Here is a 26,153-nt window from a genome sequence, read left to right as displayed (position 1 = left end):
GAAAAATGAATTTAAAAAAAAGAAAAATGAAATTTATTAAAACTATGAGAAGCTTAGGACATTTTAATTTTAAGATGATTATCATTGTTAGATATTCTTTTGTTTTTGAAGGACTTCATAATCTCTAATTTTTCTTGTCAGTAAATTATTGTCCAGTATAATAGTTATGCATGTTTCATGAATCTTTATGGTTTACAAAAAAGCATTTTTACATACACTTTTTCATTCAGTTCTTATAGCAACCTATTTGATCAGTATTGTCATCCCTACCCTTTATAGATGAGAAGACAGGTTCAAAGAGATTGTGATTTGCCCAAGACTATAAATGGAACTGGATTTCTGGGTATGTTTTTCCAACTCAGAGCTGCATCCGTGGGCTCTTTCTGTTATATCGCTACTGGTGGTATTATTATAATCACACTTTGATCTTCCCCCTACAGTTTTTCCAAACAAAAATAGTAAGTATTTTGTTTCAGGTTTCCAAACCTGTGTCAGAAATTAGAAATTAAGTAAATTTTCTATAAAGCAGTAGTTCTCAACCAGCTGCAATTTGGCTCCACCCCCTCCTCCTGGGACATTGGCGTTTTTTTGGAGAAATTGTTGATTGTCACGCTGTGGGGCCTGACTGCAAGTGCTATGGCATCTAAGGGGTAGAGACCAGGGAGCTGCCAGACATTCTGCAAAGGACAGGATGGCATCCCCCACAGAGAAGGGTCCAGCCTAGAATGTCTGCAGTGCCAGTGCTGGGGAGCCTCACTAGGAAGAACAAGACCCGTGTACCCACTCTTGACCTGATGTCCGGACCCCTACCCCTTTTTACATATCTGTAATGTGCTGCTCTCCCCCACGTTATTTAAAGTCTAGGTTTTGAGGTAGTTTACCATAAAAGTGATAATCTTTCATGGCACAGGTATAATTTGGGATATTTCAGTACTATTATTAAGAATAAGCTTTAACACTTTACTAGAAATGTTTTAGTAAAAATATAAGAGTTTTATGAAAAATAGTTTATGTTCCTAGGTTGGAGAAGAAAAATTAAACCAAAGCAAAGTATTTTATTTCAAACCAATATTTTAATGTTTCCTTATTTTCTAGTTTTACTTATGTTGAACACAAACAAAAATATATGTAAGTACTCTTAATTTTTATACAGAGCTTTTAGTTTCTTTGAATTCTGTTTAAAGCTCCTTCTGTTCAGTTATACTAGGTGTGTTTTTCAGAGTTATCCAGTCTGTGCATATTTAAGGAGACACTTTGGTGTAGAGTTGATAGCATCCAGTCTCTTCCAACAAAGATCTTACAAAGGGACATCTCAAAAATATTCCTTATCATTGAGGTGACCATGTTAATATAAGCTAACAATTGACACACTGTTAAAAGCTTATAATAACTGTGATAATAAAAAGTGTGAGATTTTATATAAACACTCACTATGCATTTCTATAGAGGTTTTATAATTAGGTAATAATAATTACAAAGAAAAGCACGTGCTACAGCTTGAAAAAAGCTGTTATGAATCGCATCTGTTGAGTGGGTAATAAACACTTACCGAAGGCTTTGTTATAAGGAGTTCTAAACATAAAGACAGTAAGTCTCTAAGACATGAGAATTTGAATAAGATTATATCAAACCATACTTCAACATTATTAGAAATATTACAGCAATACCCAAGTTCCTAAAGACAGAATAAGAATAGTATAATGTACTCTTTATATAACCGTACTTGTCAATTTTCTTTTTCTAATAGCAAATGAAAAAGCACAAATTTTGCTAAGTCAAGCACTCCTTTTACAGTACAGTTCTGTTTTAAATGCACTTGATAACAAAGTGTTAAATACTGAATGTCTTATTTTTTGTTACTGAGAAAGAATGTTCAAGCATGAGATTTATGCACAATCACTTATATGTAAAAGGAAACTGCAATAGACACTTATTTCCTTTAATCCTGATGTATCAATAGTTTCTGCAAAATTCTGTTGAAATTTTTTGTCGTACAGTAAGTCAGTGGACTTACCACATGGGAATACATTTTTGCTTGTGTGTATAATACCACCGTTTTTAATAGAGTTCAAGTATTCCAAATGTAACAATTTCTGAATGTTATATTAAATCGATATCACTGATTACTAATTATTACTTTCTGAAGTTCCCAAGCTGAACACTCATTCTGCCCAAAACACAACGAAATGTTGCAGGTTGTACTTCCCAATATTTCACCGGGTTGTTGAATAAACTTATTGCACTGTACAAAGACTTCTTCATCTTTGGCACTGTTGGGCAGAAGTCATTCACTCCCACTTTGGTAATTGAATTAGAATGAAGGAAGATTATCTGTTGTAGTGGGGAAAAGAGTAGATTAAAAATACATGATCAATGTAAAAAGAAGGTATTCTGTTCATAGTCAGCATTTGTTCATAGGTTTGTCTCTTTACTTTACACTGATTTGAATATGTTTCTCTTAAAATATATGTGCTCATTTATGCCTGTTAAATCCTTATTACAAGGGCTCAGACTCCTGTGTTATACACAAAAGTGCTCTATATGTGAAATGTGGTACAGGACTCATGCCAATGCCCAGGGCACACTGCCACTCTCCTCTGTCTCTGTCTCTCTCTTTCAGTCACTGACTCTCTGTCTCTGTCTGTCTGTGTCTCTCTCTATACACACACACACGTATGGGATGTATGTGTGTGTGTATGGGTACTTCAGTGCCATATTTACAATAATGTATTTTAAAAGTATTACAGACGAGCGGAAGAATAATATTTAATGCTCTGAGAATTAGACTTGAAATATGAATGTGAAGAATTTTTAGCTAGCATTTTCTGTGGTCAAAGGGAGAAGTGTAGAGCTGCTTTTTTGTAAATTTGACAGAAAACTACATCTGTTGACATCTTAAATGCATATCTGTAAGACAGCATCACTAGTTGAATCTTTATTTGCACCAATGGATAAAATACAATTTTGTAGGCTGTGCATATGTCTTATTAAGTTAATACTCAGAAAGAATGAACAATGTAGGACCTTCCTTTCATTCCTTTTAATTGCCCTTTAAATTCCTTCTTTGGACTTTTTTGGCAACTGAGATTTCTGGGAAGTAAAAACAATCTACTTAATTAACAATGTTTTGGCATATTAAAAAGAAGGAGCCTTTTGCTGGCAAGGCTAAGATACCAGTTCCAGCTGTTGTTAACTCTAGATTTTGCCTTGATGAAATTGATCTGAGCTGGTCATGAGAACTGTAGGCACGGCTAAAACCTCTAAGTTGTCTGTTGGGAGTCCTGCTGCCCTCAGTTAATCTTGGGGATTTTGTGACAGATGCTTTATATGGTTTCCTGGCAGCTCAGCAGTAGTGCAAGATGTAGTTTCCCACAGCACTGACCTCACTGGGAATGGGGAACAGTGCTGGACGTGGGTGTGTTTGCTTTGTGGACATACGTTGAATTGTGTCCTTATAACTATGTTTGTGTTATAATTCTGTTCATTTTTTAAAATGCTAGCAATATCATGGATAGATTTAAGATGCCCAGAAGCTGGGATCAGTGTTCTGGAGTAAAGTACTCAAAGACAGGACAGCTTGAGGGAGGAAAGACTCCAGTTGTGCTCACTGGTTAAAATAAACATTTAAAAGCAGCATTTTAAAAAATCAAAGCAAAAGTCGTAATCTTGAAATGAGCACCTGCCTATAGCACATCCATTTTGATGGCTTCTATCTTGTGTAGTGAATAAAACTTGTTTAAAGAAAAATTAGGAAGAAAATCTGGAAGGAGGTGGCTCCAGGCCCAGCTTTGTTCTCAATGTGTTTTCCCGTGGAAGATGAAGAATTGTATATAAAGAAAGCACATGAGAAAAATGGACTAAGGTGACATGAGATTAAGTAGGGATTCTTAGTTTGAGGTCCATAGATGGGAATCAGGAAGATCTGTGAAACTCCTAAAATTATGTGAAAATACTGTCTTCATTTTTATTCTTGGGAGTATCTAAAGCTTTATCAGATGTTCCAGCAATTCTGTGGCCCCTCCCAGCTAGTCAAGAGTTGCCAGATTAGAAGGAAAAGTTTTCTAATAATGAAGAACAACAAATGTGAGCCCTTAATGTTCCAAATACTGACTTTTGATTATATATTCTGGCCTGAGTTTTTAAAAAAGCATGTACACTTGTAATCTGGGGCACCACATCAATAGTAAAACTGCTGGGACTTCATCCACATGCTCTGCCTTCATGAAATCTTTGCAGAGTGAAAGGTTATGTAATTGTACTCGATTTCCTCCTGACCAGTCCTGCCTTTGTGTAGCCACTGCCACCCCGGAAACCTGAAATTAGCTGTTTCAGTACCTTTGCCACAATGGCCTTAGCAGTTTCAGGAGAAGAAACTGAGGGTCGAAAGTGGGTACCTGAGTGTTTTAGCTGATATCTCAATAGAAACCGGTCTTCTAACACTCTCCTAACTGCATAAAACACCTCAGGCAACCTAGAAGGTCTTTAAGATGTGAATTACCCTTGCTACTTGACTGATCTTTGCTTCAGATACTAATGTGTTTCATAAAAACAAAGAAAAGTACTAATATCTACAAAACACAAGTAGGATGTTTTACCTGGAGGTATTTCAACTCTTGTAATCCTGAAGGGATTTTCTTTAGTTTATTGTTTTCCAAGTGTATTTCTCTCACATGTGGTATGTTAGCAAGACTTCCATTTTCAATATCTGTGATTTTGTTGTTTCCTAGACCCAGCCTAAAAATGATATAAAATGCATCAACTCTTGAGCAGATGGTATGATACAGTTAGCTGAAAACACCACAACCAAGTTAGAAATATTTGTATATATTTTCAGAGAAAGGTATTTCATGGTTTCCTGTAATAACCTATTTCAGGATGTAACAGCCCTCCTCCACTGTCAGAAAATTTTCTACCTAACCTATATGCAACAAAAGGGACATTTGGAAAGCGTCCTTTTTCTCATTCCACTTGCTGTCCCTCTTCTGTTACTGAGACAGAATGATAGCAGATCCTTCGAGTTTTCCCTTAATTTTGAGTATGTTCCTGTGCACGTTCTCCAAGAAGTTTCATTTCTGTCTTCATCATATGGACTACCACTTCCAAATTAGGATTTGGGGGATGTTTACCTTTGCAGGTCTTTGTATCTTTTAAAATCCTCAAGTTCCACAGTTGAAATTTTATTATAATCTAAATGTAGCTCCAGTAAAGTTGAAGGTAGGCCTAGGGATAAGAAGAGACAATTGTATGTTAGATCAGATTAAGACCAAGCCCTGTTGATTATTTGTTTACTTGTGAAGTTTCACATTATAGACTTAGGCAGTTTTGGAGGATCTGCTTTTTAAAAAATTTTTTATTATGGGTAATTTCAAACATATTCAAAAATAATATTATGGGATACCACGTTGTTGCCCAGCTTCAACAATTATCTCCATTTTTCCAGTCTTGTTTCATCTACCCCAATAGTTATTTATTATTGATTTGTTTATTGATTTGTTTTTATTTATTCATTTCTATTTTTGCTGGAGTACTTAAAACCAAATTTCACATGTAATGTCATTTCACCTGCCAAGACTTCACTAGACATCTCTCACCCATAAGGTCATCTTTTTTTTTCCTTATATAACCATCATGTTAGTATCACATCTAACAAAAATAGCAACAATTCTTTACTGTCATCTAATATGCATCTCTCTAATGACCTCAAATGTATACCCAGTTGATTTGTTCAAGTCAGGATCCAAATAAAGTTTACAGGATACATTTGGGTCTTATATCTCTTTAAATCTCTTCTATTACTCTCTCCTTTTTCTCTTTTTTCTGTTGATTTGTTTCAGGTATTAATTTGTTTGAGATACTCATTTGTAGATTGAGCTGATGGCCTCCACATAACATAGTTTATCATGATTTCTAGCCTCTTTCTTTGTTATGACCTAATAGTTAGATATAGAGACCAAATTAGATTCAGCAAATCACTCTTTCATCTGATGGTCTTCATCCTCATTCATTGATTACTGCTACCTAGATTTATTATTTCATTAAGAATGAGAAAATGGTGATTTTCTGATTTTGTCATTCATTATGCATTTATTAGGTGAGATTCTTCTCTGAAGTATTTTCCTTCATTAATTATTTAGTTACTTTATAATACAGTTTTTATAGAAAAAGCAGCATAAATGCTTGATTTTTTTTCAAGTAATGAATTGGTGCAATGCCCAAAGGTGACCAATGAATTTTTTCTTATATCATTATGAGCACATGGATTTTTTCCCCCTGTTTTATATGTTTGATCCACTGCAGTATTTATTCTTTTCAATTAGTAGTAGTGTCTGCATAAGTTAAGAGGAGCATCTTCAGTGCCACTTGGCACGTGGCAGGTGCCTTGTGAATGTTTTCACCTTCTCTTATCACACCTACATGTTCTGACCCCAGCCCTCCCCAGATTGATTAAAGCTGGAGTGAAAGAGACTAACAAGAAAATTCAGTCAGATCTCAGTTTATTAATCCTACACATAAGATATTATTTTTCAACCAAAAGTTCTTATTGGCTAGCTAGGAAATACACTATCTTTTTCAACTATTGCTGAAACATTTCCTTACTTTATTAGTAGTAAAAACTGTTGAAGATAATTGAAGCATCCTTACGTATAGGAATACTCATCATGGCTGAATTTATGTTGATTTCATAATGTACTTTTAATTTTAAAAGTAAATAAACTACAGAGCAGGAAAATTCTAAACTGAGAGCGTTCTAACTTGAATTCTGATCGGTTTAGCTTAATTACATTTATGGAATGACTGTACTCGTTTTAATATGTAAAGGAAAAGGTTCTATCTTCAAAGATCTTAAAAACGAATTGAGCAAGTCTATTGTATATGCAAAAATCACTAGAAAAATATTATCGAGTGTGCCAGTCTATTCTAGAATATGCTGTAGCAAGTCAAAGAGGAGAAGAATCTCTCTTCATGTTGAGTCAGGAAAACTTCTTGGAAGAGGGTTTGTAGAATTTAAGGGGACTGTCCTCTCATGTGGATTTGGGTAGTTCAGTGACTGCCAACAAATGTAATATACTTTCATACAGATATTTCTATACCTACCCTATCTTCAGACAGGTCTCTCCTCCCCTCCACACAATGCTATTGTGTAACAGAATTTTCCAGATGAATAGGAAGGAAAACATTTTTCACTCTTCTTATGTTAACTTGTTGGGTCTGGTAAGAACCCTCTGGCCCTCTGCCTAATTCATCCTGTCCCAATGGGCAGTGATGATTGAATGATAACATTTAGGCAGTCCGCCTTAACATTTGAGCAAATAAGTCATAAAGACAAAAAGTGGCTTTTGAATGTCATAAGGATCTTAAAGCAGTAGTTATGTGAATTAAGAGGCTTGAAATTTAAATCTCTAAAGACATAAAATGTTCCTTTAGACTTTGGAAGAATCTTGAGAACTTCATGAGGAGTCAAAACTTCATTTTTAAGATACAGTTTGAAACTTAAAAGAAAATTACTCTCAGGATGTTTTGTAGTGCAAGAAAGCTGCTGGTGTAGATGTAAAGAGCAGTGATAACTTGGGGACCTCTGAGCCACAGCTCTGGGGTGGTGCCCTACCCTTCTGCTCCAGTACATCCTCGTAGCCTCTATCTCCACTCGGTCCTGTCCTGTTCCTCTTTCCCTTCACTCCATGTCAGCTTCCACCTTATGAAAGGGATTTACTTAACTTGTTAGGTTCAGTATGTATTTTTGTTGTTGTTGTTCTAAAGATTAGAAGGTAAATGTAACATTTTAGGTTTCTTATAGAAAAACAGCCACCTCCTTGAAAACTAAATTAAGGTTGTTTTTAATTGTGTAGCTCTGAGTTAAATTGATTTTTTTTTATGCTAAAAGAAATTCCACTTTTACTTTAGATGATTTTTCTCCTAAATGAAAGATTAATAACAGCGTTGCTTGATTAATAATAGCAGCTTTGGTAGGTCTTTTAAATTATCAGCATATGTTTGTTTTGTTAATCTTCTGGATCAGCTGAGTAGTAGAAAGGGGCTTATGGTAAAATAGAAGAAAAGAGGTTACTGCTGCTTTTACTGTGGATACTGAAAGACAGGGCTGTTTGAAAGGAAAATATGTTATTAATCATAGGAGTTATTTCTGATCTAGGTGTTAGCATAGAAGAGACAGAACTTGTCAGGGAGGAGGGAAGCAAGACTTTGAGCACGGGTTCAGAGAAAGGCAAATCCTATTTAATTAATCATCAGCCTGGCAGCTTGAAAGTAATACATTAGAAAACTGGTCCGGTGACAAAATTAGGAAGCATTTTACTTTGAGGCACCAGCTTCAGTTCACATGATAGAGCACTGTGCTCATTCTGGTATTGGTTATGTCATGAGAGAATGTTTACTATGTGCCTAACATTGTCTTCAGACCTTTCTGTGCGTTAGCCCACTAATCTGCACAGCACCCCTGTGGAAAAAAAAATGAGGTGTAGAGTGCCTCACCCAGAGTATATACCCATCCCTGCCAGAGCCAGCGTCTGCCCCAGTCCCTCCTCACAAGCCCCACCCTGAACCACTGGTGCAAGGCTGGGAGAAAGGTCTCTGGCCCTGTGCATCTTCCTCTGTTTTCTTCTCTACAGAATTCTTACCTCTAACAGACACTTCACAGAATGACAAGTATAGATGATTAAATGTTATGAAAGAGACAGAAGATAAAAAAGGTCATTGCTTCTTAATGTTTTCCTCGCTGGGGAAAAAAAGATTCTGGCTTCATACTGTCAAAAAAAAGAAAAAAGCACTACATATGGCTCTTTATGTGTACATGAGAAAACACTGAATTTCATACTACACTGGCCAGATATGCTGGTGGAAAGGATTCTAATTACAGTGTGGTTTTGACAATGTGTACAGTTTACAACATTACATTTAATGGTCATTTGAAAATGACAATTTAAAAAATACTGTGTAAATACAAACCTTTAGGAATTGAGGTCAGTTTTGCTTCTGCAATTCTGATATGGAACGCTGTTACCCCTTCAAATGCCCCTGGTTCAATCCCATTATTATCAAGAGGGTTTGCACTCATTTCTGTGGGGGGAAATTATATAATTTTAGCATACATATGTTGTATATGACAGAAACTCACAGTGCAGAGATGCCCATCCCAAGAAAATTCTAAGAAGTTTGAGCATTATCCTTCAGACTGTTCTTCACTCAGTATCTGTTTCTGTGTCTGTCTACTCTCCTTTCTGTTAGTCTCAGAAGCAGACTGCTTTGTATTACATAGGCTGGAATATATAACAGCTTTACTATTTTGCTTTGAATTACTAAGCCAATAACTTATCATTTTTTCTCAACCATAAGCACGATCAAGGTTTCATTTTAGTAATATTACAGTAGGAAAAAAGACCATCCGTCACATAATTCAAAACCTTTGTGTTTTCCAGTGTACATTTATTTATTTGTCAACTAAACTTTTAAAATTGTAAGTCGATTAGAAATTATATGATTAACAGAGGAAGTGCCAGAAAGTGAGGCTGTTTGGTAAGTGCCAGGCACTTGGTTGAATTAAATGAGTACATAAATGAATGAGAATATTGGCTAGGAATTTTGAATGGATATTGTAGGGGAAGATGGCATGGTTATACCATGGGTGCTAGAAGTAAAATAGTGTCTAGAATTGGAAGTATACAATAAAAATGCCTTAGATGAATTATCCTAAAGTGGATAATGAAAAGTTAGATGTACACTCCAAATAATATCTGAATTAATGTTGTAGGCTGTATTTGAGTAGTTTTTATAATACATTAAAAATGATACCTTTAAATTAAATAAGAATTACAGATTTTAACCAATTAAGTGCAGTCAGAAAACAGAAACAACACTAGGAGATTCTTAAGAGTGCATGTGTATTTATATTACAAGAGGTGTATTTCTTTAAGTGCTATAAGTTTTGATACTTTGATTTATGAATGGCTTATCTAAGTAAAGCTTATTAGATTAAAAAAATTAATTTTGGAAATCATCAGTCCTAAAGTTGTTAATGATGATAGAGCTCTACATCTGCATATTGCTTATAATTTCAAAATGTTCCATTTATTTGCAAAAACTTACCTAGAACATGTAAAGCATTCATTCCTTTGAACGTCTCCTTGTGTATTTTCTTAACTTTATTGTCATGAATTCTGAGTTCTGCTAACGATTTGGGAAGATTAAGAGGTATTTCACTTAGTTGATTGTGAGACAAATATAGCCTTCGCAACTTCTTTGTGGTTAGAAAGGCTTTGGGGTGAATCTTTGTTAGCTTGTTGTTGTTCAGAATCAAAGCCTAGATAAAGCATAAAAAGTTACAACGTATCAGGAAGTGGATTCGATTTACCAGTATTCTACAGTGATTAGTCACTCATGGAAATCAAGGCAAATTATGTCATTCATATACTTTATTAACCATGTAAATAATTCTCCAGCCCAATCTAAACCATATACACACACACACCCACACCCACACACACACACACACACACACACACACACAAACTACTGAGTTGGAACAGTGCAAAGCTTTGACAATTGGTTTCATGACTTTGGTTTGTCTTTGAGTAGGTGAGGTGTTCACGTGTTTAAGGCACCCCTCTCCCATTTCTCTTCATGAAAGTGATGGATGGTATTATCTTTATCTTATCTTAAAACCTCTTCACTCGACAAAATTAAGTTCAGTACACAACAAATACATTTTTGCATCTACTCTTAAAACCTCACTTCTGTCTTGTTTACTAATATGTACCATTTTCCCCCAGGATAGAGGCCTGTAAGAATAAATTCCTACAAAGTGTCCTTAGCATGTTGACATATTTTAGACACTGGGTGGGGGGGGGGGGTGTGGTAGTAGGTTCTGGGGAATGACTCAACCCCTCCTCAGTTCTGTGGCTGTTTCTCAGTGCAGCATGGCAGCACCCTTCAGAGGAGACACAACCCCAGACAGTGAAAGAGCTTCTAGCAGCCTGAATCTGCTTTCCCCACTGCCAGGCCCTTTGTGCCATGTTGAGGGTTCTGACTGCAGCCATCTGCTGGGAACTTCAGAACCCAGAACTGGGAAAGTCCTTGGTAACCAGGGCTTGCCAGTCACCTAGTAACTATTTTCAAAATGTGCCAGATTTTGCAGAAAGAATTTTCAGTGTGTCCCAAGGGCAATGGCAGATGGTTTAGCATTCCTAGGACTTGCTGTACCTCTCTGCTAACCTGGATCCTCTCATTCTTTCTGGGAGCAGCTGTAGATTCTTTCATTTTATGACTTCTGTCCCCGGTCCCATTCTACAACAATCTTTCCATTGTTTCCAGACTGACTTAATACGCCTTTCTGGTGTTATTCACATTGTTGTTTCACAGAAGAAACACAAATACTTGGGCAGTTAAACTCCCTTTATTGTTGTATTTACTGGTTTCACTGTAGACCCTTAGTGTCTCCTTTTTCTTACCTTCCTTTGAGACACATCACTACTTTTAACAATTTCAGCTGAGAAAGGTTAAGCCTAGAAGAATTTAAACTACATTTTTGTTACCAATTGGTAAAATATACTCCTTCCTGTGTGCTGCCAATTTAGAATTTGTTCTCTTTTCGTTTGGTTATACTGAAAAAAGTGAGGGAACAGGGGATATTTAAGAACTTGGCAAGCTCTCACTCAACCCCATGAGGTAAATTTAGCAGAAATTATTTCTCTCCTCTTAGTGATGAGGCAGTTGGCACAGTGAAGAAAAGCGACTTGCCTCCTGCTGGGCCCCGCCCCTCTGCCCCCCATGCTTCACTCTTCCTCTTGTGCACGTCCTGTGGGCTGCCACTGTCAGGAGCCCCAAAGGGAATGTGTGCCTCAGTTAGATCCAACTATGATGAACGGGGTTTTGTTTTTTTTCCCCTGGTTAAGACATGCAAAAGTCAGAGCTGCATGAAAGGAAGTATAAATAATACAAAATGGGGTAAGAGTTTTAACCCCATCAAATGCTGCCCCAGCAGGTTCGGTTAGCACAGCGTCTCCAGTTAAGCAGTACTTTCAGTGTTGGCTTTCACATGAAAATTTCAAAAGTAGCAGTCACAGAGTCCCAAACAGTGTGGTTATGTGTAAGGACACAGAATGAGAAAAGTATAATCTTTCAGCGGTAGGACAATAAGTCTTCATGATGAATGTGGCTGTAATAATGGGCTGGAAGTGAACTGGGAGAGAGTGTGTGTGTGTAATGCTTTCACTTAGCCTGTAACACTGGATTGCTCTTTGTGTAAGAACCAGAATGCCAAACAAGCAGCTAAAACATAATATAGAGAATTTATAGGATATCTGAAAAGAAAAAATTCTGATTATCTTTAAAAACAAGTACCATATGAGATGATACTATAATTAAATAAATGTTTTGAAATACACAACATGCTCACAATTCAAGTATAAAGTGTGTGCTTTGAAAAGTGCTTTACACTCATACGTTGGCCAGTCTGGAAACACTAGGCTGGTGGCAATAGTAGTTAACAGTTGGACTCTGAGCACCTTACATGCATTCACTTGTCTAAATCACCACTCTGAATTCCATGCTATTATTACACCTCTTTTACAGCTGAAGAAGGTTGGACTTACAGAAGTAAGCCACCTTCGCAATACTTCCACTTCTGGTGGAACTAAGATTCCAGCTCAGGACTGCTGAGCTCCAGAACACTCACTTCCAACACAGTGCCATCTAAAAACTGACTGAAAGGAAGTTAAGGAGGCCTAAGACAGCTCCTGACACCTTTTAGATTCTCATTTCTCAGTGAATAACAGGAGTGCATATGGACTAAGTCCCTGGAATACTCCTAAAATGTAACAAAATAATATGACAAATTAAAAATTCTTCATGACTTCAGTATTAAATATGACATTAATTATTGTGGTTGCATAGATAAATATAGATTGAAGAAGTTGTAGAAGCATTCATAGGCTATATTTCCAGCTTCCGAAGGTGAAATAGTGGCCTTGCTATCCTCTAAGAGTCTGTGTGGTCTGAAGTTAGTGGTGTAGACTGCATGGATTCTCGGTGTGGACACCACTGTGCTATTTCTGATTGTCTTAATATTTAAGTGAGGCCTCAGTTATAAGGTAAATATATGCTCTTCCATTTGCGCTTTTTTTTTTTTTTTAACATGGAAGCTTTATTATATATGGAACCTAACCAAATCCACACAGTACATTTGAAAGGAAAGGGACAATCAAGGCCCCATGAGCCCCACCACCTGTCAGTGCAGGGAAGAATGTGGCTTTCCAGGGAGGGTGACCTGGGTTTCTCTGGGCCCAGGCCTTGGCAAAGGGGATTTAGCAAGAGAGCTTAAGTAAAAAGCACCTTGCATGGTGCCTGGCACATAATCATCCAGCTGACAGGTAGGCACAGGTTTCATGATGGAACTTGGGAGCCCCTTTCCCTGCTGGCTGGGATGGCTCAGCAGGGTTCATGCAGGTAGGGTGGCCTCAAGCCTCTCAGATGTAGGAAGAGAACAGGCCTGCAGGGATGGCAGCAAGAGACTGTTGTGGTCATGATATCTCTACCTTTTCCTCCTAGTGCCTTGCAGATAATGGTTTACATTTCTTCTCTCCAGCACAGCATGAAAATGTGGAAAAATGGCCTGGAGGAGCAGTATTATCTTACCCACCAGAGCCTAGTGCAGAAAAGGGGCTGCCCCACTCTAACGCCACTCTGAGGGAAAGAGATGACACCCCATGTCTGTGACAGTGTGCAATCAGGCTCTCCCTCAAACCCGATTTCAGATAGAATTAGAAATTTTACCTGCTAAAATCTAAAGGCTCAAAATGTTAAATAGAAAAATAAAAATGTTTTAAATCTTAGACAATTAAAATATTTTAATGAATATAGTACGGAAAAGTTCTTTTTCGTCTTTAGAGATCTAGAAAAAAGCCATATTAGTCAATTACGTATATTGCACGTGCTGCTGTTAGAGCTTCGTGGTTTCTTAAGACAAGGCGGTGGGTTTGGGTACTGCTTTTCTTACATTGTACACTAATGAGTTCCTGGAAATAACCATAGTTTTATTATATTAGTGTATAGTGACTGATTACCTACATAGATCATAAGCTCATCTAAGGACCACTTATTTGAATTCTTAGCCCACTGCCTTTCACCTGGCTGTTATTCAGTAAACATCAGTTGAATTAAATTATTAATTGAATTAAATCTATAGTTTTTCATTAACTAGAACACTGATGAAAAACAGGAATTTTGTCTCGCATCACACACAGAAAAGTAAGACTTGTTTACGCAAACACAAATACAAGTAATCAGTTTAGCAGTGATAGAGATTTTCACTTAAATATTTGAAAATACAAGCATGTATTCTTACATAAAGTGAGATGAGTCCTTTAAAATCATTTTCTTTGATTTCCTTAATTTTATTGTTTTGAAGGTCAACCATTCGAGTATCAAATGGAATGTTGCTTGGGACGGAGGACAAACCTGAGAAATAAACAAACACATTGCATACATGTTACATGCTAAAGATGAGATTGCTGGTGTGACAGAAATGTGCCTTTTTAAAAATTCATGGTGGGGCTTCCTAGGTGGCGCAGTGGTTAAGAATCCACCTGCCAATGCAGAGGTTACGGGTTCGATCCCAGCTCCAGGAAGATCCCACATGCCGCGGAGCAACTAAGCCCGTGTGCCACAAAAAAAAAAAAAAAAAAAAATTCATGGTTACCATTAAGTAATAGATGACTTAACATGTAACAGATGACAAAAACATTGTTCTTTAGAAAGGCCTAAAGATCTTATCAAGTAACTTTATTGTTACAAGGTGTCTAGCTGGGTCTTGCCATCACTGTCAGTCTGCTGCAAGGTGACATTAAATGGAGCTAAGCTGCCGGGTTCTAATATGACTGCAAGGAGGAGACCTACGTACAGCACAGCTGCGGCTGATGCACTTTTGACTGAAGAATATTAACATTCTCTGCAGATTTTCAGGCAGCTGTGTGCTGAATTGGAGCCTGTGGGTTTTGATCATTTTAAGAAACATCAGCATTTTAAAAAGCTTAGAAAATAGATAAGTTAGATTATTTTCATGTACACAATCAAAAACTTTACCACCCATTTCCTTTAATAGTGAGCTCCTCTAATTAGTCGTAAATTACCTGGTTTACAAAAAATCATTCATCCATAACATATCATTAACATCTAGGTGTGTGGTATACCTTTACTGGATTTGTCATCCACAGCGTCAGTTCTTTTCTAGCCACGTACTCTAGTGAGAGTGTTCTTTTCTGTCAGCTCAGCAGCTGTATCCTCCTTTTTGTGTAGGCATTCAGTAAATGTTAATTAGATCATTTAAAGACTTAAATGTGTTTTTCCTCTCTTAAAGAAGCGGAAAATTGCCAGGTGCTGTACTGGTGCATTTCTTCCTTTCCTTGCTTTGCCTAAATGGCTGAACATGTGCACCTCTGATTGTTGTCACACATTTCATACGATAATTATGCTTGATGAGCAAGGGGGCTCCTTGGTTTTCCCCAACATTTTATTATTGAAATGTTCAAACATACAGAAAAGTTTAAAGAATTTTACAGTGAAAACTCATATTCCTTTTTCTCCCATCAACATTTTACTATACTATACTCACTGTCCACCATCAGTTGATCTTTTTTATGTATTTTAAAGTGAGTTTCAGATATTACTACACTTTTAGTGGAGCCATCCTTACTCCTTAAGAGTAGTATTATATTTAATGGCCCCAGATTGAAGAATTTAATATTTAAATACTGTGAATATATCAACATTCCACTTGACAACCTTCAGTACTTCCCCCTTTATACTTTAAAAATGACAATTCTTTTAAGAAGTTTGACATAGACGGAAAGAGGGAATGGGGGTAACTTGATTGGTTACCAAAGTCTTACCCCGAACCAACCAGTTTACATCCAGCAGTTTTGTTAAGAGACTACTTTGGTTTTCGAAAATGAAGTGGAAGATCTTATAGGAAGGTAGAGGTTCTGCAGACAGGATCTTGTAACATAGACTTTGACAAATCTTCCCCTTCCCTACCCGTGATGAATTTGGAAGCTCTGAAAAGAATTTCACTTCCTGAGGGAAAAAGAATGTTAAGTGTCCTTTTAATTTTCAGTTGTCATGGGGGAGGCGATGTTTACGCTGCTAACAGTGCCATGCTATTTTAAAGGTATGTGTCAGACTGTTACAGATATTCTTGAGTGAATTTTATTTAGATTTTTTTCAAAGCTAAATATTCAAGAGACCATGTAAGTAAAACACTATTTGCAATCAACTGACTGTCATGAGGCAGTTCAGGTTATCTCAGTTCTTTGATGGCAGTCACATACTGGAGCAGAGCTATGCAATGTTTCCTTCAAGATGTTTAAGTTGAAGTAGATGACTTTGTGCTGGAGCGAATATGAAGGCCATCACACGAGGATGGTGTGTGCTAAAGGTGAACATCTCCTAAGTCAAAGTCTTACCCTGAACCAACCAATTTACATCCAGCAGTATCAAAGTAGGTACATATATATTTACCCTGATCTTTGTTTAGCAAAGTGTTTTCTTATGCTTCAACTCTATAATTGATAGTGGAGTTTTTTTCCTGCATGGGATGCATCTTAAAAATGACAGTACCAAAAGAAGAAAAAAAAAAAAAAAAAGACCTTCTGGTATTCCCTGATCTAACCTTCTCTTACACCAGGGTCTGTTTCAGCTTCTACATTTCTCCTTTCTGCTGCTCTTCCCACAGTCATCCTTGCATGTGCTTCCAGACCAGCTTTTCTCAAACACTGTTTGCATCTTGTCATCTCTTTCTTACAACAATGCCAAATGTTAAGCTTAAAGCTTTTTCCTGGCCTGTGTATTTCATTAAGACTTTCCCAGTGATTCTAGCTGATAATAATATCCTCTTTTTCTGGATGTTCTTTGTTCACCTTTCTCATTATGTCCCATAATGACACATTTTTTCAAAGTCTCTGCAGTTCACTGTAACAAGCTTTGACTGTTGCCACGAATGCTGTGGCAGTAGGAAATGAATCTAAAGCTTGCAGAGGCACTATCTGCTCATATGCACTCAGGAAGTGGCCTTAATGGGCCTCCAAGTCCAGAATGGGAGGTGTGTGCCATGCTTTTGACTTCCTCCAAGTGGGTCAAGTCTGAGCCATCCCCTCTTTTGAAAATAGCTGAGTACGACAGTTCTTAATGTGCATTCCTGTTACACCTCTCCCTGAGTATGCCCTTCTATTTGAGAACACCTTCATTAGGAGTATTAAAAGAATAAAATATACATTTTTAAGAGACTAGAAAGTGGTTTTTAGTTCAGCCATTTCTTTTCTAGGTAGTTTTAAACCCAAGTCATAAATGTCTAGATTAGAGATTTCACAAGCTCTATAACCTATTTATTATTCTGGACAGGCAACTTGTTATTGTAGAATTTTGCTAGGAAGCAGAGTTTCAACCAGCTGACATGCGATAAGATGAAACCACAGTGACATCCATTGTCTCTGACGGAAATTAAAATGAGGTACTGATTCTGACTTGGAAAGAGAAGGAAGTTCTGTATATGAAATTTCCATTGTTTTCCTCTGAATTTTCTGGATATTAAAAATAAGCTTGGATATACTTTGGGATTCGTTATACTTTTCAGAAATTTAAATGAAAAATTCCTTTACAATATGCTGATTTTTTGAAACTTCAGTGAGGTCTTTCCCTATTCTTCAAATTTTGCCAGAATGACATTACTCTTCAAAACCAGTGGACGTGTTCTTACCTAGATCAGAACAGTGCACAACTCTCGAGTAGCACTGGCATCCAAACGGACATGTTGGGAACAGATCAAATGGGAAGAAGGGGTTAACTGGCTCTCTCGTTGGAAAAAGAGAGTTGTCAGCATCTCCGTCACCTTCATCCTCCATGTCCTTCAGCATCATATTCTTCAGTGCCATGTATGAAGGGCGAAATGAGGGTTTGGCAGAGCACAAAGTCAAGAACAGTAGGATTACATACTCCTTCATGTTGTCCTGGGTAGGGGACCAATCTAGAACTAAGTAGACATTGAAGATTAAGTTAAAGTTTAAATCAGTACAGTTCCTGCTGCTGTACATTTCTCAGAGCTGACGAGTACAATGAAATGGCATTCTTATTTGTTACCAGTGTGAGAATAAGTTTATTTAAAGTTTTTGGAAAGCAATTAAGCAATATGCCTTGGAAGCTTTATAAATATCTTTATTTTTCATCTAGTAACTCTACCTTTGGCATCTGGTCTCAGGAAACAATTCTAACGTGCATAAAAGTGTTCATCACAGAATTATATATAATAGCAAAAAAGTTAAAGATAGATTTTACAGTGAAAACTCATATTCCTTTTTCTCCCATCAACATTTTACTATACTATACTCACTGTCCACCATCAGTTGATCTTTTTTATGTATTTTAAAGTGAGTTTCAGATATTACTACACTTTTAGTGGAGCCATCCTTACTCCTTAAGAGTAGTATTATATTTAATGGCCCCAGATTGAAGAATTTAATATTTAAATACTGTGAATATATCAACATTCCACTTGACAACCTTCAGTACTTCCCCCTTTATACTTTAAAAATGACAATTCTTTTAAGAAGTTTGACATAGACGGAAAGAGGGAATGGGGGTAACTTGATTGGTTACCAAAGTCTTACCCCGAACCAACCAGTTTACATCCAGCAGTTTTGTTAAGAGACTACTTTGGTTTTCGAAAATGAAGTGGAAGATCTTATAGGAAGGTAGAGGTATAGGGAAACAGGAAAATAAAATAGGGTGTATATATTCCATGAAATACTTTGGAACTCACAGAATGTTTGCAAAGATAGTTAAAAATATGAAATACTGTTTTTTGAAATAAAAGAAAATATAAAAAATTTATACATCATATACTTACAAACACACACACAAAAAAACCTGGCACAAATATACCTAATTAAAGATAATATCTGGGTGATAGAGTCATGAATTACTTGTGTCTTTTTTTCCTTCTTTCATTTCTATACTGAGCAATAATAACTACATTTATACTTAGGAAACTATAAATGTTTTTAGAAACAAAAACAGATTATCATACCTGACTCTATGCCTAAAATCCTTCCATTGCCTTAATATCTATGTCACTTTTAAAGTAAAATCCTTCATGTCCCTTTAGCACATCTGAAAGTTTTCTTTTACTTCTCTCCCACCATCCTCCAGCCTCACTCTCAGAGCTGGCTATTTTTTCCACAGTGTTATTGGATTTCTTCCTTCCAAGCTATTCCATTATCTAATACCTGATCCAAAGCATCTGAGATCCAGGCTATTCTTTCTTACTCATCTTTCCCCTGAGTTCCTTTTGTTTTACTTTTTTTTGGGGGGTGGTGATGCTATCAGTAGTATTTTTTAAAGCCCACACAAAACTGGAATGTAAAGTGAGAAGCTTCTGAGAATAGATTTGTCATCATCTGATGGCGGATATTCCTACAGGTATGTTTACATATCATGGTTTCTTAACTGTCGACTGTGAAACATATATTCTTTGTAATTTTCAAAGATTAAAAGCATTATGATATCATCTGAAACAGACTTATGCCTGTCTTCCCCGTGGGGCATGCGGTGAGCTGCACATAATGCCCATTGATGAGTCTGTATCCTGACAGAGGGAGTCCATACCCAGCCAGGTCACCCAGCAGTGTGTCTGTCCTGCTGTTCCTGAGCACCAGACAGCACGTTAGCCACAACGGGCTTGTAGCATCAGTCAGAACTGGTCCAGCCTCAGGAAGACCTGGCCCCCCAAATCCTTGAATTATGCCAGCTTTTTACAATTTTCTGGAACCCTGAAATCAGCTTTAATGTCTCTCCACAGCCTTGCTTTTTCTGGACTTAAGAATCAGAATGGAACTAATGAACTTAAAATATTGATTTGTATATGTATATCTTTTAATCATCAGAGAAAGCTTTTAAAAAAAGAACCCTACTGTCATCAGTGATTAATCTGATAATTAACATTGTTTAACTCTTAGAAATCTATATGGCAACATGCACATTTTGCCCACTGGGTGGCTGGACATCACCAGCCTTACCAGGTTTCCCTATGATAACTCACACTCCATTGTACTAGGAAAGGGGAGACAACAGGACACAGAACAGCAGAAAATATTTATATTTTTATAATCTTACTCTGACTCCCACCTTAGAACCAGCTCTGGCCTCCCATCTCTACACTGCCATGTGGAATTGTCAATTCAATTTATTCTAGACCTATCTGTCACATTAACCAGGAGCAGTGGGAGATACAGGTAGCTTCAGTGGCTTCCCCAAGGCCACATGACCAAATCGAACTAGAATTCGAGTTGGAGCTTATGTGTCTCAACCCATCCTTTGCATCTTCTGCTGCAACCCACCAGGACCACTCTCCTTTATCTTCTTTTACCTAGTGGCTTCTGTCATCTCCTTTCTAGCCAGTCCACATGTTGCTGTCTGATATACATCTGTACATAAAGGAGTGCACTTACAGCTTTTGGAGGGTGGAAATGGGATTGGTAGTGTGGGCAGACTTGTATGGTGCAGAGAGGCATTGTGCTGGCAACTCAAGGCCCAGCAGCTTCTTCTAGCTGGCCCTGGGGACAGGCAGGTTACTATTCCAGTCACCCGGGAGTCCTGGCACAGGCACCCGGTTATGGTCACCTGGCCTCCATTTCCAGCATCACTCTGGCACATCATTTCTGCTCTTGGCTGCCTGCCTAACTTTGCTCCATTATGTTTCTTGACCATAGGCCTCTTTGTGGTTCCTGGCTCCTTAATGCTTGGTGCCCTGCCTTGCCTTGACTTCCAGAATTCTCATTCTTGAGCGAATTTAGCTCTTGGTCCTTAGCAAAACCAAAGCTTGTCCCTGGTACCAATTTATTCTTTAAGACTGTTCTGCATCGCAGCTCTATCTTCTAGGTCCATAGCTGCCCCTGACCTTACTTGACCTTGATAGAGAAGTTAGTGAACTGAATGTCATTTGAGATCCTATCTCTGGCTTTCTTTGAGGTTGCTGGAGTTTCTCGTTGGGCATTTATCAAGTACCCACTCTGTACCAAGTACAGTGTTAAGATACAGCATCCATGAAGTAGAACATGTTTGGATGCTTTCAACGGGCATGCCTCTCCCTATCCACCTCTCTCATGCTTCCTTGCTCAAAAAACAACACCACAGCTCCTAATCCACTGCTCTCAAGTCAGTGTGTGATTATTGTAAAAGTTAATACTTGAATGTCAGGTGCGCTAAGAGGAAAACTAAAAAATAAATGCTCAAGTTAGTAAATAGAACTAAATCGCAGGTGGTCAGTGCTGACTGTGTACACTGTGGCTCTAACATTTTGAAGAATCTCCAGGTGTGTGGTCCCCAGACTCTGAAAGTGAAATTCTTCACCATAAGTGTGCGTGCTCCTCATAACGCTCAGTTTACTCTATGAGACCAATAGAAATAAAGACATCTATAAAAGGTACATATGTGAAAAAAGGTTGGAATAGAAGACCCAAACCTAATAAGAGGGATGGTGGGATTATGAGTGAAGGCTTATTTTCTTGTCTATGGTACGTATTTTTCAAATTATTATTTTGCTTTTATTTTAAATGGCAATCTGCCAAAAAAAAAATTGTCTTTGCTCTGGTCCTCCATATACTTTTGCCTTTTCTTACCACTTTTAGAAGCATTCGGCAGCACAATTAAAGGTTTCCCGTACCCTGCCCCCTCAAAAGTCAACCAACAGTGCCTACCTTCAGGACAGTCTAGAGCCACGATTTCATGAGGGCTAGCACCATTTACTCAGGTCCATGGGAGATAAAAGAGTTTTAATAAGAAGTTATTTTTGAGTTGGTTGGTTGTTTGAGTTTCATCATGTTTTGTAGAAACTTAGGGATAAATGGGCTGTAGCTTCCCCATCTAGACCAGAAAAATCTACCCTAACACATAATATACCAGAAATATAGCCCTAAGAAAACCATAAAACTTTAAAAAAAATACATTTAACAAGAGGAATATGTTGGAGATCCAAAGTGGGAAGCCAGGACGTGACATCTTGGCTTTCCCTGTGGCCTGGCAGCAGGGCCAGGGACTTGCCTTCACTCCTTCTGCACACCCCATTTCCTGCTGCAGTTGTGTTGCCCTATGATGTAGGAGAGCCCTGGAGCAGGGTGCAGACTGGGATGAAGGCCTTTGAGACTTTGCTAACATGCTCTCTTTTATAGCAGAAGAAGCTGAAGGTGGCCTCCTCACTCCTGCATTTGTGACAGACTTAGAGGGATGCTGGTGTGAGGAGCAGAGCTAAAAGGACACACTGAAGCCGGGTGCACAGATGAAGGAGAGGAAGAGCGCGAGGCCTGGGGGAGGGAGCTTATTTCTCTTCCATGTCCCCTCCCAAAGGGCTGCTGATCAGCCTACCTGTGGGGTCAGGAGGAGCATCAGCCAGTGTCCCTTCCTTCCCCTCTCTTCTTTCTTCCACTGATAACCTACGTGAGTTCCTCCCTGCCTCAGATGGGATGGCTACTCTGGCTTGCTAGGTTAGACAGTGGCTTGTCTCTGACAGTTGGGAAGCTTTCCAGTTGCTGGCTGGTGGGGGCAGTCACCTGCTGTGCCTTCCTGGACCCTTCCCTGATGAGTGAGTGTGGAGATATGTGGAAGCAGGAAATCTCGTTTAGTTGAAACTCCCTCCCAGTGTTGAAGTTTCCTCCATAGCATTGTGGACCAGATGGCATGTCTGCTCTCTGATTGCATGACTCCAGTGAGAGGACTCAGGGAGTACACCACCTCAAGAGGCATCCAGTTCCACTGCTGTCCATCTGTGGTTGATAGGAAATTCTTCATGTTGAGACCAAAAATGCCTGCTGTCACATTCTTCTCTCTGTGCTACTTCTGTCTTCTGTTAGTCATGTGAAATTAACCTGATGTTTTTGCATTCTCTTATCCCTGGTTACTTGAAAAGAGAAGTCAGGAGAACCTTGATTCCATGAGGAATTCGCCATTTTTATTCCCTTCATTTGAGATGACAAAGCCTTGATTAAAAAAACCAGTGATTATAGACCCCAAACCTCACCCTATTCTAGTTAAGCAATTTTTTATCGGTAGAAAAATATTGATATGTCCAAGAGGGAACACTAAATAGCAGTGATTTTTCCCTATTGCTCAGAAAGTGTAGAGAATATTGTTTCTCATTTAAATGATGTGACTTTTAGGTGTTTGTCTTATTTTTAAATTTTGAGTTTATTAATATGGCTCAAGCTCTTATTTGTTTAGTTTTGACAGTATTTAGATTATGTTATTTTTAAAACCTTTAAAAATGTTTATGTCTTGTTCTCAAGAAAGCTCAGTGTTTCCCTGATTTAGACCAGTTTTGCCTGAGTTTCTTATTCGTGGAAAGCTTTGAATTTTGGTTTCAAATTTCTCAGTCTGAATAATTTGTGAAATATTATCTCAGTGCTACTGCTGTTATTACTAAGCCGTGGCACGTTAGAGCCAGAAGAGGCCTTTGAGACCTTGCTACCATGCCCTCTTTTATAGCAGAAGCTGAAGCTGGCCTCCTCACTCCTGCATTATCTGCCCTCTGCTTGGCCTTCTCTAAATGGGTCTTATTCCCACAGTGACTTCCAGACAGTAACCAGACTCTCTTTGGAGAGGATGGGTAGAGAGGTTTGGCCAAGTTCTCAGGACTGGAAATGTAGCTGAGAAGTGTCTTTCTGAATTTACATAAGCTTCTATTTTCCGCTTAAGTGTTCCACAAACTTAGAATGGAAAATTTGTCTAAGTGAAATGGTATTTCCTCTCAGACACTATTACTAGGAAAATAAGTCACTGTGCTTTTAAATCCTATGCTTTAAGGTCCGTGTGGCTGAAATATTGCTGTCGATTCACAAGTACCAATAATAATTTTCAGCATATAAATGTGACATAACATGCTCTGTGTATTCACATAAGAAATCTAGACTAAATTCAGGTGTGATCAAGGCACAGCCTTGTAAATGAACAGGTAAGTTAAATGTCCAAACATGCATTTGGAAACTTATTCACAGTATCTTTTGGTCATGGAAACTGATACTTTTAAAGCCTTTGTTTTCCTTAAAGAAATACTTAACTTTACTTGAAAGTATGAATAGCAGCTGATTGAGGAACTTGCTGGCTGCTTTTCTTTTATATGTTTTGTCCTTTATCAGTGTTTCAGTGCATCTAGCAACCTAGCTGCTGTCTTTAAAAACAAAAAACCCCTACCTCTTCATTTTTCTTTTGTTTCCTATACTTCCTTAAAACTTGTGCCTGTAAAGTTAACCTGTTTTGTCGCAAACCTCAGGTCAGATATGTGAATGTTCTTTCTTAATGTAGTAGTTGTAACAGAAGACTGCATGTCCCCTCTTCTTTCCACCACTACCCTATATTGCTAAATACTAAAAACATCAGGATGCTTTTACACGTGTGTGGGCTTATGATTTTTTTTTTAAACAACTCAATTCTTGGTGGTATTTTTTAATTCTTTATTTTTAGAGAGATATAGACCCCTGATTTCTTTGTGATTTAATCATATACCATGTGGCTACTGTTTATGGCTGCCACACCTCCAAATAGATTAACAAGAAAGAGTGCTGTGCTGTATTAGGTTGCAAGGGAGTAGAATATCAAATACATTGTTTAATTTTTTAAAATCTAATGTTTAATAAAAAATTTACTTTGGGAGGGGACAAAGGAAATCTTTGTTTTATATTCTGACTGGATTTTATGAAAAGAAGTTTCTAATCTTGCATATTGAATATAGGGCTGATTAAACTGTTGCTAATAAAAAATTCTTTCTTAGAGTTATGTGGCTCTTCATTTTAACTGTCCAGTGCCATTTTATTACCTAAGAATGAGGAAGACATTTATCAAGGAAAAATATGAATATTCAAATGTGTAAGTAAAAACATTTGAATAACTCGTATAGTTTTAAAATACCTTAGAAAATATCATAGTTTCACATTTTGAAAAAATTTTTTTACTGTTTTCACTTAGTGTATTTGCAATATCCCCAAACTTTCTTATCATTAATTATTAAGGTAATGTTATATTCTTAAAAGAACATATTCACAAGATATTTGTTTAAATGATTTTAAAAATCAGTCATGTTAACTTTTATGGTAACGCATAATGACAGTTTATCATTTAGCTATTTTAAAAAGTCACAATTATAGTAAAAGTAAATCCATTATATATAAAACATTAAAAAAAGCTAGAGTAATTTTAGATATGTATTTAAGTGCTGTTTTTTAAGAAATTATACAGATAAACTTTAAACTATATTATATAATTTACAAGATTTATGTTAATAATATAAATGTCCTCTTCATATTGACTAAAACAATTGTACACTAGTACATGAAAAAAAGACATGAAAACATACCTTGTAAGAAGAGAGTAAGTTCTCTTGAAAGTAGAATTTTTCACCATGTACTACTGTCTACAACATAAATGTTCTCAGCTTCTATTTAAGAAGAAAATATGAGAAGGTATTACATTGAAAAGAAACCCTTCTGCAGAGCCTGGTGTGGCTGCACCCTGGGTGACACTGGAATAAGCTGCTCCCACAGATTAGCCCATGTTAGTACTGAGAAGCGAGATTAAAACTTGTTACTGCTCATATGTTTTCCATCACTGTTTGTATCGTAGCCAAGACTTCTAGCTAAACTCTAGACGTCTACTGGAAGATTCTGAAGAAAAAAGAGAGAGAGTTTAATAATTCATGGCAACTGGCCATTGAAAGTGCGGTCAAAGTCATTCAAGAAATACTTGATTTGAAAAAAAATACTTTATGAAATTCTTAAATGAATGAATACTTATAAATAACCAATTTAAAAATCACTTACTCTATATAGACTAACAAAATATTTATCAATTTTAGGAAGGAGTACTGAAAAAGTACATTATTGAAATATAAACCCAATCTCCAGATGTCCCTAAGAAAGGAGCCATGCTGTTAATTTTCTTCTGATGACTGAAGCTATTACATCAAGCATACGTCTCAAGATGTTCTTTAAAAGCTTTTAGCCCTGCCATAGGCATATCAGGGGATCTGCAGACCAGGCCATATATAATGCTTCTGGACCCAGCCTAGATGCTGTGATGCAGACATTGATGCAAGGATACAGGTGAAGCCTGCT

General features: G+C 37.4%; 2 protein-coding genes across 4 annotated transcripts in view; one reads left to right on the top strand and one right to left on the bottom strand.

Moving 5' to 3' along the window:
• Nucleotides 1-26,153, top strand: part of CENPP (centromere protein P) — a 226,384-nt gene that overhangs the window by 105,593 nt on the left and 94,638 nt on the right. The window lies entirely within an intron of this gene.
• On the bottom strand, nt 1,079-25,574 carry ASPN (asporin). Its single transcript, XM_057722501.1, has 8 exons — nt 25,397-25,574; nt 17,759-18,031; nt 14,354-14,466; nt 10,099-10,312; nt 8,962-9,072; nt 5,127-5,220; nt 4,596-4,734; nt 1,079-2,331 (listed from the first exon to the last, which is right to left on the bottom strand). Exons 2-8 carry the CDS (start codon nt 18,000-18,002, stop codon nt 2,134-2,136), a joined length of 1,113 nt encoding a protein of 370 aa, XP_057578484.1. The 5' UTR covers nt 18,003-18,031; nt 25,397-25,574; the 3' UTR covers nt 1,079-2,133.

The sequence above is a fragment of the Hippopotamus amphibius genome, chromosome 2, assembly GCF_030028045.1.
Source record: "Hippopotamus amphibius kiboko isolate mHipAmp2 chromosome 2, mHipAmp2.hap2, whole genome shotgun sequence".
Taxonomy (NCBI): domain Eukaryota; kingdom Metazoa; phylum Chordata; class Mammalia; order Artiodactyla; family Hippopotamidae; genus Hippopotamus; species Hippopotamus amphibius.
This window is presented reverse-complemented; position numbering and strand designations above follow the sequence as displayed.